Below are 15,087 nucleotides of genomic sequence, written 5' to 3' on the forward strand. Positions count from 1 at the left end.
AAATTCCGGACTTAATAAATCGGCCCCAAAGTGTCTGTTATCCGCTCTGTGTGCACGCTTAGGCAGGAAGGAAGCGCTTCTGCCCCATACATTTTTCACTTTTAACCAGTCTTTTTAGCAAATCGATTGGGTCTCAGGACTTTGGTCGACCTGCAGGGAATTTATAGGCCTAAACAATATAAAAGAAGTGCTCCAAAGTTTAGTTACACTTTAATTGAGAGAGGGGAATAAGCTGTTGTCAGACACTTGTGGTTTCATCAGGCTGAAAACCAACATGTCTGACCCTACTTTAATGATTAAATAAAACAATTTCACATTTTCTTTTTGACACCTTTTTGCACCTGAATGGTAAGTGTTGGAGATACATATAAAGCTAAAACGGGGTATTTGTTCTCCGAGCTGTGGCGACAGTGTATGTACATTTGGTATATGTGGGGATAAATAGTTGACTACCTAGAAACAGGATATTAAAAAATAAAGGAATACAGATATTTTTTCCTTGTTTCTGATCATTGTTCCCTTTAGAAAATCTACAAAACAAAAATCATCAGGTACAATTAGGAACATTAAGAAAGTCATTTCCAGCAGAAATAAAAAAAATAAATAAAACGGTAACTGATTGTTGAAAAACTAATTTTCACACTGTAGTTATTCATCAAAGAGGTTTTCAGATAACCTAATAAATAATTTCTAAGCCAGGCTGCTTACAAATCAGCAGCTCAGATTCTGCTGGGCCGCAGCATGGTAACAGATGATGTAGCGGAGGTGACAATGGCTGATCTGCTGGAAGTCACACAAGTGCGATGTTGCTGCGGCACACGTATGCATGCCACGAATATGTGGTCCCAGCTGGCAGGGACAAGCAACACAGTACATGATTTTGGATTTCCGGGTTAACATGTATTTTTCCAGAGTGTGACTGTTTGAGGTTGCGGACAGGTGTCTTTTATACTGATAACAAGTTCAAACAGGTGCCAGTACTACAGGTAATGAGTGGAGGACAGAGGAGCCTCTTAAAGAAGGAGTTACAGGTCTGTCAGAGCCAGAAATCTTGCTTGTTTGGAATTGACCAAATACTTATTTTCCACCAAAATTTGAAAAAAAAATTCGTTCCAAATTAGACAATGTGATTTTCAGGATTTGTTTTCTCATTTTGTCTCTCATAGTTGAGGTCTACCTATGAAGTCAATTACAGCCCTCTCATCTTTTTAAGTGGGAGAACGTACATAATTGGTGGCTGACTAAATACTTTTTTTCCCCACTGTATATGGGTCTGTTTACACAAACCAAAGTACCACATTAGACGACCGCTGATCAGCTATTTGTTTGCTGATTGGCGGTCGTTTAACAGCCTACCTACACAGGCCGATCGCTATTCAAGTGAGAACTGAACGATTTGTAAGAGATTGTTCAGTGTGAATAGGCTGCCATTGTTCTCGGCAACACTTGCTCACGATAATCGTGCAGAGTATATGGACCTGAAAGCCCCCCCATAAATCATAGATGGCTGTTGGCAGAACAACATTGGGCCGGCACCTGACTCGGACATTTCTCCAATACACAGCAGCTCTCGCTCTGCTGAGCCCACCTGCGTTCTCTATAAGAGCCACTGCCAGACGTCTCTGGCGGCAGCTTATCTCAGGGATAACAAAAAGATCAGTAGTCCGAAATCAGACATGCTGGATCCTTAACTCCCCTGACAATCATCTGTTGGGGGATTCCATACACATTACACAGTCGGTCAAGCCCGTTGATATCAGCATGTTCGGGTGACTTTAGTCTGATGTGTATGGGGGGCTTAAGGCTTTGTGCACATTCCATCAGCTCCCTGCATGTACATTACTTGAAACCAGTCACTTAATAATCTTACACTAAACCACCATCACAAGGCAAGCTCTTACATAAACTGTCTAAAACAGTAGTGTAACAAAATTATGTTATAATCAAGCATATGCTACTTCCTTATCTTTAATGGCCATTCTTGTAAGCAATCACACAGTCCGGGATGTATTCACTACCTTTGTGGTCTGATTGATGCACAAAAGATGGTCGAACATCACCAGAATCCCTCCTGCTGTCCACCTTTCATCACTATCTCAGCTACTGGCGAATGACTGGGATGCAGCAATCGACAGAGCAGACAGTGGATTTCAGCAATGACCTCTATTGTACATCAATCATGGCATAATGGACATGGTTCCGGCCCGGACTACGTGACTATACAGAGGAACTGTCCTATTTATATGTAAAACGGTTAAACCGTTAAATAATGTAGTAATTTTGATTGAGTGTAGGAAAGTCAAGTGACAGGTTTTCTTCAAACATATCCAGGAGTCCATGAGTTAAGAGTCCTGCATTAGCCTCATTCAGGTCAATAGGACTCAGTATACCATTTTCTAACTGCACAGGAAAGAGTAGTCATTGCAAAACAAGTATATTACTTGTCTTAACAAAGGGACCTTACACAGCGGCATACGCTGGAGCTTTCTGTTGGTGATATAAATCCTTGACAGAAGTATTGAATGCTGTGCAGACAGCATGAGAGAAAGCAAGGGGGAGGAACCAGCAAGAGAGCTCTTCTGCATTATCTGTGAGTGAATCTGCTGGAACTCTGATGGTACCCAGATAGCTTCACACTATAGCCTGATACAATCTAACCTCCATATATAAAGTCATGAACAGTTTCACACCTTGATGACATTGTCCTTGCAGTCCACAACTCTTTCAAACGTCTGATGGAGAATCTCGATGTCTTTGCGCAGCTCCTTGGCCTTTGCTTCTCGCAGTACGGCACGCCATTGTACATTCAGCTTGCTCATGTTAATCTTGCTGCTTTGTTCTTCTTTAGCAAGTTTGTCCTATAAAGAAGTAATCATCATACGTTTGTAACCATCACACAAAAACAAACTGCGCATATGAGCCACATATAGGAAAAACACAGACCAGTAATACAGTCATCTGTATTTCTTTTAAGCCCATTATTTAAGCTTTAGAATATGAAGCACACAGTAAATGTCATATGGTGACACGGATCCATTTGGGGTCTTTCCTACAGATGACTATGGCCTGCTACAGCCATAGTGAATGTGCCCCAATGGCCAATCAAAACACAGCCGTGCCAATAGAGAAGTTCTCTTGTTTACACCCAGTTAGTTAAAGGGAAAATTTGCATCTTTATTTCTGGGAGGACACAACATTAGAACAGAAGAAAAAGAAAAGCTGTTCCAAAATCAGTGGAGCAGCACCAACTGGAAGGATATTTAGTTTAAATTAAAAAATCCAGGGAAACGTTCTCTTAAAACAATTCCCCTTTAATAAAGGATTACTGTGAATGAGTACCTTTAGGAACTGCATTAACATGTCTTCTTTCTTCTTATTCTGCTCTTCCTCTGCCATCATCTTCTGTTGCATATAGAGTAACCGCTCCTCTTCAGTCATACGGCTTAACTTGCCAGACTTTTTACCACCTTTCTTCGGCATGGTGATATTATCTGCATGTTATAAGTAATAGTCCATGTGTTATAGTGTGAAGAAAAGTAATAAAAGCAGAAAAACAACATGACACCTGTATATTGGAGAAAATCTAAAGCATCTCCACTAACGTCAGATCCAAAAATCCTGTTCTTGACATCACTGGAATAAAATAGATTCCTAACATACTGCTATATAGTCATATTAGAAGGCTTGTTAAAGGGTTGATATTCACTTGTAGGATTACTACTTCCTATAGGTGACACTAGAGTTCAAGCCCTCTTCCTCTCTGAAGGACGATTTGCTCATTTAATTTCCCAGAAGAGCATGCAAGGCATTTAAGCCTCCTCATACTGGCGTGCCAGACCTGGCATGTCACTTTCCATAAGGAGAAAATGTACCCCTTAGACAACATACTGCTGTAATCGTACAGGGCACAGGCCTACCATCATCAGGATTTTGGCCCCATACAAACGGATAAGACCCTCTTGGACTGTCGTTCCCCCATTCTCAATGGAGTTTTCAGTATGGCAATAAAAATGCGGGTCTGAGTTTCTCATCCTGGATACACTTAAGCCCCCGTCTCACATAGCGAGATCGCTGCTGAGTCAAGGTTTTGGTGACGCAACAGCGACCTCACCAGCGATGTCGCTATGTGTGACACTTTGCAGCGATCAGGCCCCTGCTGTGAGGTCGCTGATCGCTGCAAAGTGTCCTGGACCATTTTTTGGTCTTTGCCCTCCCGCTGATCAGCACACATCGCTGTGTGTGACCAACGGGACCAGCGATCAAGCTGGTAACCATGATAAACAGCGTGTTACTTGGGGCACACGCGCACTCAGTAACCCGCTGTTTATCATGGTTACCACTCTGCTACGGTGAGCGGTAACCTCCCGCTCACCGTAGCAGGCTCATAACCATGATAAACAGCGGGTTACTAGGTGCGCGTGTGGCCCTAGTAACCCGCTGTTTATCATGGTTACCAGCCTGCTCCTGCTTCATCAGGCTGGTAACCAGGACATCGTGGAAAGATTCTTTCCACGATGTCGCTGCTCCCCTGATCGATGGTGAGCCTGCCTGTTTGACAGCTCACCAGCAATCACATAGCGACGCAGCAACGATCCCTGACAGGTCGTATCGTTGTCGGGATCGCTGTAGCGTCGCTAAATGTGACGGGGCCTTTAGATATACTTGAATACAATGCACCCCTCTGAATTGGGCTTAAAGACTATGTTTTCTCCAACCCACGGATGGGTCAGTGGGGTCCATACAAGATATTTTGTGAATCTGTGTAGAACGGGGAAGCAGAAGACAAATTGTGTAGCTTCACGTACGCAACATAAATGTATTTTTGCAAATTCAACTCTTCCCATCAGGGGCCAAGTTTCCCATCGGGCGACCCAAGTTTCATTTTGTGCTTTTGTTTTTCCTCCCCTCCTTCCAAGAATCATAACTTTTTATTTTTTCTGTTGATATAGCTGTATGAGAGCTTATTTTTTGTGGGACGAGTTAAGGTTTTGAATGACACCATTCATTTTACCTCTCAAAATACTGTAAAATGAAGAAAAAAAATTAAATGTGGTGAAAAACAAAATCCAATTCCGCCATTGTCTTTTGCGTTTTATGGGATTCCTGTAGCTGGGCTTCACAGGAGTAGCAGGCCACTGGCTGCCTTGGTAAATTATTGGCACCCCGCGATAGTAGGTCTGCTCAGTGTTTAGAAGTCTGTAGCGCTGGGGTCCTGGGTATAAATCCCATAAAGGACAACATCTGCAAGGACTTTGTATGTTCTCCCCATGTTTGCGTGGGTTTCCTCTGGTTTCCACCTACAATCCAAAGACATACATCCAGCCAGAGCCGACAGGTAGACTCATTTTAGAATTAACACATGTAGGCCCCCGACATCAATAAGACCTGAACTGCCCTAATGGAGACTCGGGCTAGGAATAGGAGTCACCTGACCCCAAAGTGAAGCCAAGGCTATGTTCACATGTTGCGTTTTTGTAGCATTTTTTTCAGCAGCCAAAACCTGCTCTCTTGGCAGTAAAAGCGCCAGCATTTCAGCGTTTTCGCTGCGTTTTCTTGCCACGTTTTATGGTGCGGATTACTTGTGTCATTTGTCTACAGTACGTTTAATAAAGTTCGCTTCAAAAACACCACGAAAAACACTGTTGCGTTTTTGCACTCATTGCTTTCTTTTTAATGGGGGAAAAAAAAAATCTGCAAAAATGCTAAAACAATTGACATGCTGCAGATTTAAAAAATGCTGCAGTTCTCAAATTCAGTCTGGGAAAAAAAAAAGCGTGTGCATGAGATCTCTGAAATCTCAGCTTTTGCTGGTACTGTAAAATACAGCTTTTAATTGGCATAAAAAAATGCAGCAAAAAAAACAAAACAAAAACACTGCATGTGAGCATACCCTAGGAAAAGTGCTCATGGGGCTGCCCGTCAGGGCCATATCATTAGTGCAGACGGGGCTCCTGCTTCCTGCATTGATAGGCCATGTTCAGACATGGCGGATTCCACTCTGCAAGCTGCAGTAAAATGCATGTGGATGAGGTTTTGAAAATGCCATCCATGTGTAATAGAAGTATGAGCATCCTGCATACCTGCAGATTCATAACCTGCTCACTGTGCTGCAGAAATGCCACAGGTTTTCACATTGGATTTTCCCCCTCTAATGTGAAGGAGTGAAATCTGTGAACCCGCAGCACAAGCGACAAGATGTGATGCAGAACAATTCCTCCTCTTTGATCTTTCCCTTACTGATGTGTGATGTCCTTTTCCGGACATCTTTGGAGGTGTAAAAGAACAATAAAGTGGAACAAGAGGGAGCAGATGTGTGGCCAGCCAGAGGACAGCCAAACAAATGAAGCGGAGGAAGACTGTTCTCCTACTTTCTCTCCTTAAAGGGGTTGTCCAGGTTTGGCACGAAAATCAGAACCAGAGATATCCATGTCTACCTGTGTGGCAACCGTGTGCCACATCAGTATCACACGTCCTGGCGCTTGGGAATCAGTGTACAGTTAGCACTGTTCCCAAGCGTCGGGATGCTGAATGCTGCCCTCATCATTGTCCCCTGCCGGCGTGCGATCAGCGCAAGCAAGGGACAATGATGAGAGTAGTATTCCACTCCCTCAGTGAGTGACAGGACACCACTCGGTGAGCTCAGTAGAGCTCTGGGGCTCGCTCGCTACAGTAAGTCATTCTTCCCAACTCCTCAGCATGAGCAGTCAGATGGGTTACAGTGGGGGACATTTCAGACAGGTGAGCATAAGGATTTTTTATTTTGTTCTTATTTTTACACCAGGACACAGCAGGAGCAGACTACTAGTCTCAACATTGTCCCTTGCTCGTGCTGATCGCAGCGCCAGCAGGGAACAATGATGAGAGCAGCGTTCAGCACAAGGCGCTTGGGAACAGCGTTAACTGTACACGGATTCCCAGGCGCCAATACATGTCACACTGATGACACACGGATGTTATCACTGTGCACCTGTGCGGGACGTTTTGCGGCCCGTGCAGCGCAAAGAAAACAGACATGTCAATGTGTTTTGCCGTGTGTCCGTGGAAACACACCGACATGTGCACAGACCCATTCATTTGACTGGGTCTGCGTGCATATGTGTCTCCGGTATGTGTGGAACCGGGCACACACGTACCGGACACACGGACGTGTGAAAGAGCCCTCAGGATGAATAAGCACAGGTCCAACATTAAAAATGTAGTTTTGGATCACAGCCTGTCGAGTCATTTTTTCCATGTACATGAAAGAAATTCTACTAACTTAGAGCTTACCATAATAGAACAAATATCAATATCGGTCAATTTTACAGATAGATATCAAAGGCTGATAAATAGAGAAAGTTAGTGGATTTTTAAATTATCTACGATGGCCCTGGAAGGAGAAAATTAATGCATAGAGCATACAGGCTAATTCACACTGGTCATACACAGGTTAACATGCATCACATTGACAATGGGGCATAGAGCATACAGGCTAATACACACTGGCAGTATATAGGTTAACATGCATCACATTGATAATGGGGCAAGTTTGCTGTGGAGCTATAGAGCAGTGATGACGGGGTTAAATGATTCAGGAATTTGAGTACCCACACCTGGTTAAAGGGTTTTATAAGAATGTTGGTTATTTTGAATGTATGTACCTGATGAAGAGAGCAGTTCACTCTGGAAATGCGTTGTTTTAATAAAAACATTGTTTTTTTTTAATAATTCATTGGAGTACCAGCTCCATCGGATCGTCAATTTTTATTTTGGATCTGTATCTTCACCCTCAGCTGGGGGCTGATGACGAGGGCTGCAGTCTGCTAACATCAGAGATCTGCCTGAGATTGCGCAATGATTTCAGGTGAGTCTTTTCAGTATTGAGCTCAAGTAAGCCAGTCTGGGCTGAGTCACACATAGGAGCCTCTGTACGTCTCCGTGTGGGTCATACGGACATGTGAAAATCACCATAGGTTATAATGGGTACGTGTAGTATCTGTGAAAAAAAACAACGGATTCCACACGTGCTAGAAACACGGACATGTGAAGGAGGCCGTATGGGAAGTGCATCTAATCGGCTTCCAATCCCCTGCTTTCCCCAGTCATTTACCAGTCTTCAGCTGCATATATCAGCACCTACACATTTAAAGAACAGAAGCTGGCAGTGAAAGGGTTAGCACCTGTCTCAATAATTAGGCTATGTTCACACGTTTCGTTTTTGCAGCGTTTTTATTTATGCAAATTTTAAGCTGCGTTTTACAGTACCAGCAAAGTCTATGAGATTACATTAATCTCATGTGCACGCCTTTTTTTTCCCCTGTTTTGTGAAAAGGTTGGGTTTTTGCAAAATACAGCCTGTCATTTCTTTCAGTGTTTTTTTTTTTTTTTTTTTTTTGTGTGTTTTTCACCCATAGAAAACAATGTGTAGTGCAAAAAACAGAGGCATCAGGTTTTGGTGCCAAAACCTGAGGAAGTTGAATCAGGTTATTTTTTTCAGCACTAAACTTTATCAGCATATACAAGAGACACATGTAGGGCTAAAGCTGATTTTACACTGAAAACGAATCATAAATGATCATTCTTAACCCCTTCCCTATGGGGATATTTTATGTCTTTTCCTCCCCGTCTTCCAAGACCCATAACTTTATTTTTCCATCAGCATCGCTGTATGTGGTCTTGTTTTTCGCATGACGAGTTGTACTTTTGAAAAACACCATCCATTTTATCATGTGATGCACTGGAACGTAGTAAAAAATCTGAAGTGCGTTAAAATTGCAAAAATAGTGCAATTCCACAATTGTCTTTTGGGTTTTTAATTTCCCATGTTTGCTAAATGGTAAAACTGTCCTGCCATTATGATTCACCGGGTCAGTGCAGACCAGGGGAGGAGTCCTGAGGAGATAATTTGCATATTCCCACTGCATTTTGGGGTAAGTGAAGAGTCTCCGCGAGCTCAAAGAACACTGGATTTTGGCTGTTGGAGCTGAAAAGAGGACATCGGTAAACCGCGCGCCGATAGGCGCGCGCATTTTTAAGCTTTTTTCGCTGTTTTCAGAATATTAACAGTAAGAACATGGAAGAGTCCAGGAGCCATTTGGTGAGCTGCATATCCTGCTACATGTTCACAGACTTGCCAGTGGAAAAGCCAAACTTCACATGCCAGAAATGCAAGCTTGTGTCCCTGTTGGAGGAAAAGTTGCGAAATCTAGAAGAGAGGTTGACTACCTTGAAAATCATTAAGGAAGGTGAAGAGTTCTTAGACAGAGCAGAATTATCTCTTCATGATTCAGAAAGAGAAGAAATTCGAACTGCACCTGAGGAAACAGAGGAATGGAAGCATGTGACCCACAGAAGCAGGAGGATCGAGAGGCAGTCAGCACCCATACTGCTTAGGAACCAGTACCAGGCTCTCTCGCAGGAGAACCATGAAGAAATACAGCAAGATAAGACTTTGCCAGCAATGAATAACCTTGTAAGCCCTCAGAATCCTCCTGGATGGAGAAAGAAGAATGTTGTGAAGAAAAAAACGGAGAGTGGTGGTTATGGGGGATTCCCTGTTAAGAGGAACAGAGGCCGCTATCTGCAGACCAGACATAACCTCAAGAGAAATGTGCTGTCTTCCAGGAGCAAAAATTAAAGATGTGTCTGACAGGATATCAAGACTCTTCAGACCTACAGATCACTACCCATTCCTGCTAATACATGTGGGGACAAATGACACCGCAAGAAAGGACCTGGAAACCATCTGCAGTGACTTTGAAGACTTAGGCAAGAAAGTGAAAGAATTGGGAGCGCAGGTGGTCTTCTCATCCATCCTCCCAGTGGATGGCCATGGAACAATGAGGTGGAATAAGATTCTACAGGTGAACAACTGGCTACGTCGATGGTGCCGTCAACAAGGATTTGGATTTCTGGATCACGGAATGAATTACCTATACGATGGACTACTTGCTAGAGATGGGGTGCACCTTACGAAGACTGGAAAACATGTATTTGGAAGTCGCCTTGCTACACTCATCAGGAGAGCTTTAAACTAGAACAATGTGGGAAGGGAAGCAAAAGGCCAGAAAAAGCTATACAGCTGACAAATACTATTGAGATCTCTGCTACTGGAAGTGGAAAGGAAGAACAAAGACAAAACAATTTAAATAATAAAAATATGGGAGGAAGAGAAACCAATCACAAACTAAAATGTTTTTATACAAATGCACAAAGCATGGGCAACAAACAAGGAGAATTGGAACTACTAATGCAGGAAAAGGAATATGATGTCATTGGAATCACTGAAACTTGGTGGGACGATACACATGATTGGAATAAAAGGCTAAAAGGATACAACTTATTTGCAAGAAACAGACTTGATAAACGAGGAGGAGGTGTCGCATTGTATGTTAGAAAAGAGTATATCTGCACAGAGATTGAAGCTTCAGAGACTGGGAGTTCTGTGGAAACTGTTTGGGTAAGAATACAAGGAGAGAACAACGGAAAGGACACCATTGTAGGCATTTACTACAGGCCACCTGGGCAAGCTGAAGATATGGATGAACTCTTTATGCATCAAATGACCAAGTTCTCCAAAAAATATGACGTAGTGGTCATGGGAGATTTCAACTATCCAGACATTTGTTGGGAATCTCTCTCAAGTAAAACTAACAGGTCAAGCAAATTCTTATCCTCTCTTGCTGACAACTTTATCTTCCAAAAGGTAGGGGAGAAAACAAGGGGATCTGCTACTTTGGATCTAATCCTTATAAACAGGGAGGAAATGGTTGAGGAGGTAAAGGTGGCTGGGACCCTAGGAGGCAGCGATCATGCTATTATAGAATTTTGGATAACTAGAGGAGGAAGACATGTTAAGACTCAAACTTCAAGATTAGATTTTAGAAAGGCAGATTTTAAGAGACTCAGAAAGAGAATAGGAGGGATCCAATGGCTGGATGTCCTTAAGGACAAAAATGTCCAGGAAGGATGGGAAATTTTTAAAAATGAGATTCTCAAAGCACAATCGTTAACAATCCCGAAAAGTAGGAAGAATGGGAAGCATTTAAGGAAACCAGGATGGATGAACACAGAACTTAAACACATGCTTAAAAGAAAGAAAGAAATGTTTATTAAATGGAAAGAGGGAGGCATATCTAAAGAAGATTATAATGCAGTCTGCAGATCCTGCAGGGCACGTATCAGGTTAGCTAAAGCTGACAATGAACTAAGGCTTGCAAGAGATGTCAAAAGCAATAAAAAAGGATTTTGGGGGTATGTCAAAAGTAAAAGAAAAGTCAAAGATGCTATAGGATTTTTACAGGATGAAAATGGAGAAATGGTAAGAGAGGATGTTGAGAAGGCCGAACTTTTTAATTCCTATTTTGCATCTGTTTTCTCTCAGAAAGAAAATGTAACATCAACTGATCTTCACTGTCCTTTTAAAGGAATAGAAGAATCCAAGTTATCTGTAAACAGAAAGATTGTGAGGAAATATTTAGCTAACATAAATGAGTTCAAGTCTCCAGGTCCAGATGAATTACACCCCAGAGTACTGAAGGAGATCGTAGAAGAAATTTTAGAACCACTCTCCATAATCTTTGAAAATTCTTGGAGAACAGGAGAAGTCCCAGAAGACTGGAGAAGAGCAAATGTTGTTCCTATCTTCAAAAAGGGGAAGAAGGTGGACCCAGGGAACTATAGGCCGGTGAGTCTGACTTCTATACCAGGAAAGATCTTTGAACAAATTATTAAACAACATGTATGTAAGTACACGGATAAGAATGAAGTGATTAACCAGAGTCAGCATGGGTTTGTAACTAACAAGTCATGTCAGACTAACTTAATTTCCTTCTATGACAGAATCACTGACTGGGTGGATCAGGGAAATGCTGTAGATATAGTATATCTTGACTTCAGCAAAGCATTTGACAAAGTATCTCACACCATCCTTATTGAAAAAATGACCAAGTATGCAATGGACCAGGCAACTGTTAGGTGGATTCATAACTGGCTTAGTGATCGGACTCAAAGGGTGGTTGTAAATGGCTTCACATCCAGCTGGATGAATGTCTCAAGTGGGGTACCACAGGGCTCCGTCCTGGGACCTGTATTGTTCAACATCTTTATCAATGATTTAGATGAAGGAATTGAGGGTAAACTGATTAAATTTGCTGATGACACAAAGCTAGGAGGGATAGCTAATACTAGAGAAGAGAGAGAGAGGATTCAAAAAGACCTAAATAAACTGGAGCAGTGGGCAGCAACCAACAGAATGGTTTTTAACAGGGAAAAATGCAAAGTACTACATCTGGGCAATAAAAATGAAAAAAGCATATACAGAATGGGTGGAATAGAGCTAAGCAACAGTACTTGTGAAAAAGACTTAGGTATACTAATAGATCATAGACTGAACATGAGTCAACAGTGTGATGCAGCAGCAAAAAAGGCAAATACAATTCTGGGATGTATTAACAGAAGCATACAGTCTAGATCACGTGAAGTCATTATCGGTCTTTACTCCTCTTTGGTCAGACCTCATCTGGAATACTGTGTACAGTTTTGGGCACCACATTTTAAAAAAGACATAGACAAACTGGAGCAAGTTCAGAGAAGAGCGACCAGAATGGTGACTGGTCTGCAAACCATGTCCTATGAGGAACGGTTGCAGGATTTGGGAATGTTTAGCTTGCAAAAAAGAAGACTGAGAGGAGACTTAATAGCTGTCTACAAATATCTCAAGGGCTGTCACATTGTAGAAGGATCATCTTTATTCTCATTTGCACAAGGAAAGACTAGAAGCAATGGGATGAAACTAAATGGGAGGAGACACAGATTAGATATTAGAAAAAACTTTTTGACAGTTAGGGTGATTAATGAGTGGAACAGGCTGCCACGAAAGGTGGTGATTTCCCCTTCAATGGACGTCTTCAAACAGAGGCTGGACAGACATCTGTCTGAGATGATTTAGTGAATCCTGCTTTGAGCAGGGGGTTGGACCAGATGACCCAGGAGGTCCCTTCCAACTCTACCATTCTATGATTCTAAGTACACACATACCAAACATTGTTTTTTTTTTAAGTGGTAAGAGAGAAAAAAAAATTGCTTTTGTTGCCATTTTCAGCACCAGCACTGCTATGTGTAGTAAAAATCATGATCTCCTATGTATGCCAGCTAAACACTGGCTTTCATAGGAGGATTGTAGTGACAGGCATGGGGGACTTTGGCAGACCCCCGACTGTCATAGCAACCCATCGGCGCCCCGCGATGACGTCACGGGCAAGCCAATGGGCTTGTGGAATGATGCGCCCTCCCCCATTGTCAGGACATGTCCAATGCTGCTGTCAGAGACTGACAGCGGCATTTGACAGGTTAACCACCGCGGATGAAGCCCGCTCCACCCTCAGCTGTTAGAGGCAGATGTTGGCTGCATGGGTACAGCGATGGTAATATATGTAAAGCGCTACAGTATATGATGGTGCTATATAAGCAAAGAATATTAATACTACTTCAACCATCATCGGCCGGGAAAGATGGGGTCTTGGCTTGGGAGCTTGCCACAAAGTCAGGGAGCCGGCATATGAAGTACCAGTACATCATATGTCAGTAAGGGGTTAAAAACGGTTGTTTTACATTATCTTGCCATGTAAACAGGACTCTGATCACCCGATGGCACTTGTTCATCAGGTGAAATGATCTTTTGTGCAGCTCAAAAAGGCATTGTTCTTGGCGGCATCGTCCTTTGTAAACATTTATGGCAGCCCGAAATTATTCTGAGAAGTACAACACTCAGAGGACACCGGTGCTGGACCTTTCACTGCCATCATCTGTACTCCAGATGATTACAATTTATTATCACTGCAGCTGTAGGCAGACTATATAGACTGGTTAAATCCGGGGTCTGGAAGCCACTTAGATGTTGTGTTTTACAGTAATGAAGGAAAATCCTCTAATCTTTATTTCTATGGCTCTAGCATGTTCCGCAGCACTACACCCCCAAAAAAGGGAGCGATAAAGATCCATTGCTTTCCATGGTGGACAAGAGAATTAAAAAAAAAAATACTCTAACTATGTAATGGAGCAATAATACAAGACAGCCCCCACAACACATAAGAGATGCCCCCCAAACCAACAGCCACAGGGTAGGTGCAGCTGGATTTCTGGGGCGGCAGCGATGAGACCCCCCATTGACGGCAGTGAATGGTCACACCTGTGCTGCTGCTAATAATGAGAAGAGGACCCGGGACCCCCGTACATCGGATACATATCACATTGATGTCACTAGTGGAAGCCCCTCTAATCACAGGTGCCCCCTAGTACAGTAGCCATGCGGCGGCCATGTCTCTTTGACGGGCAGCACCGCGTCCTGGGAGCGGAGCAGACATCACCGTCCTGTGCCCGTCTGACACCGCGCTGCCTCCATTCGCCCCTCATACCTGGCCAAAACGCTTTCTGTGAAGTTTCCTCTGTCTCCTAGCAACACGGCATTCTACCTGAGGGGGCGGAGAACAAGTAGGGGGCGGATACTTGGGTCACGTGGTGTAACAGGAGGCGGCATTTTATTTATCACGTGGTGCAAGGACTGCAGTGACGTTGGTACAGTGACAGTGACGCTGCAGGGGGCGGCAGCTTCTGGTGCAGTCTCTGTTCTCCTTGTGGTGTTTGTACATCTATACTCGGTGTTATCACAAGTGCAAATAGGAAGAAGTGGAGCTTCGTTCAGAGCCGCCATCTGCCCTTGGCGCTGAGCTGTGCCTTGTGTGATGCTGTTTGTCTTAGGCTGAGGCTGTGTGCCCACGTAGCGTTTTTCAAGCGTATATGCTGCGGAATTTCCGCAGCGTAAACGCTTGAAAAACGCATGTATATCCGCACCCCATGGTCCCCAATGGGATTCCGCAAGTTCTATGCACATGTTGCGGATTTTTCCGCAGCGTTTATGCCGCGTTCAAAAATCCGCAGCATGTCATTTAATTTTGCGTTTCCGCAAGCGGAATTGCCTTTGTCCAATGCATAAAAAACGCAAGGCAATTCCGCATGTGGAAAACGCGTGATAAACGCGCGAAAAATGCGCGATAAACGCGTGCGGAATTCTGCATGCGTTTTTCCGGGAGAGGACTTGCATTTATGCAG

At 43.2% G+C, this 15,087-nt stretch overlaps 1 protein-coding gene across 1 annotated transcript in view; it reads right to left on the minus strand.

Moving 5' to 3' along the window:
• The window catches only part of DRC2 (dynein regulatory complex subunit 2), a 51,792-nt gene extending 37,263 nt beyond the window's left edge, over window positions 1-14,529 (minus strand). The window contains exons 1-3 of the mRNA XM_073670254.1: window positions 14,394-14,529; window positions 3,340-3,491; window positions 2,691-2,858 (exon numbers count right to left, since the gene is read on the minus strand). Coding sequence (XP_073526355.1) covers window positions 2,691-2,858; window positions 3,340-3,480 — 309 coding nt within the window. The 5' untranslated portion in view covers window positions 3,481-3,491; window positions 14,394-14,529. The remainder of the gene's footprint in view (window positions 1-2,690; window positions 2,859-3,339; window positions 3,492-14,393) is intronic.
• Between the last annotated feature and the right edge of the window lie 558 nt (window positions 14,530-15,087).

The sequence above is a fragment of the Phyllobates terribilis genome, unplaced genomic scaffold, assembly GCF_046119375.1.
Source record: "Phyllobates terribilis strain yellow unplaced genomic scaffold, ASM4611937v1 Scaffold_2__4_contigs__length_985480577, whole genome shotgun sequence".
Lineage (NCBI taxonomy): Eukaryota > Metazoa > Chordata > Amphibia > Anura > Dendrobatidae > Phyllobates > Phyllobates terribilis.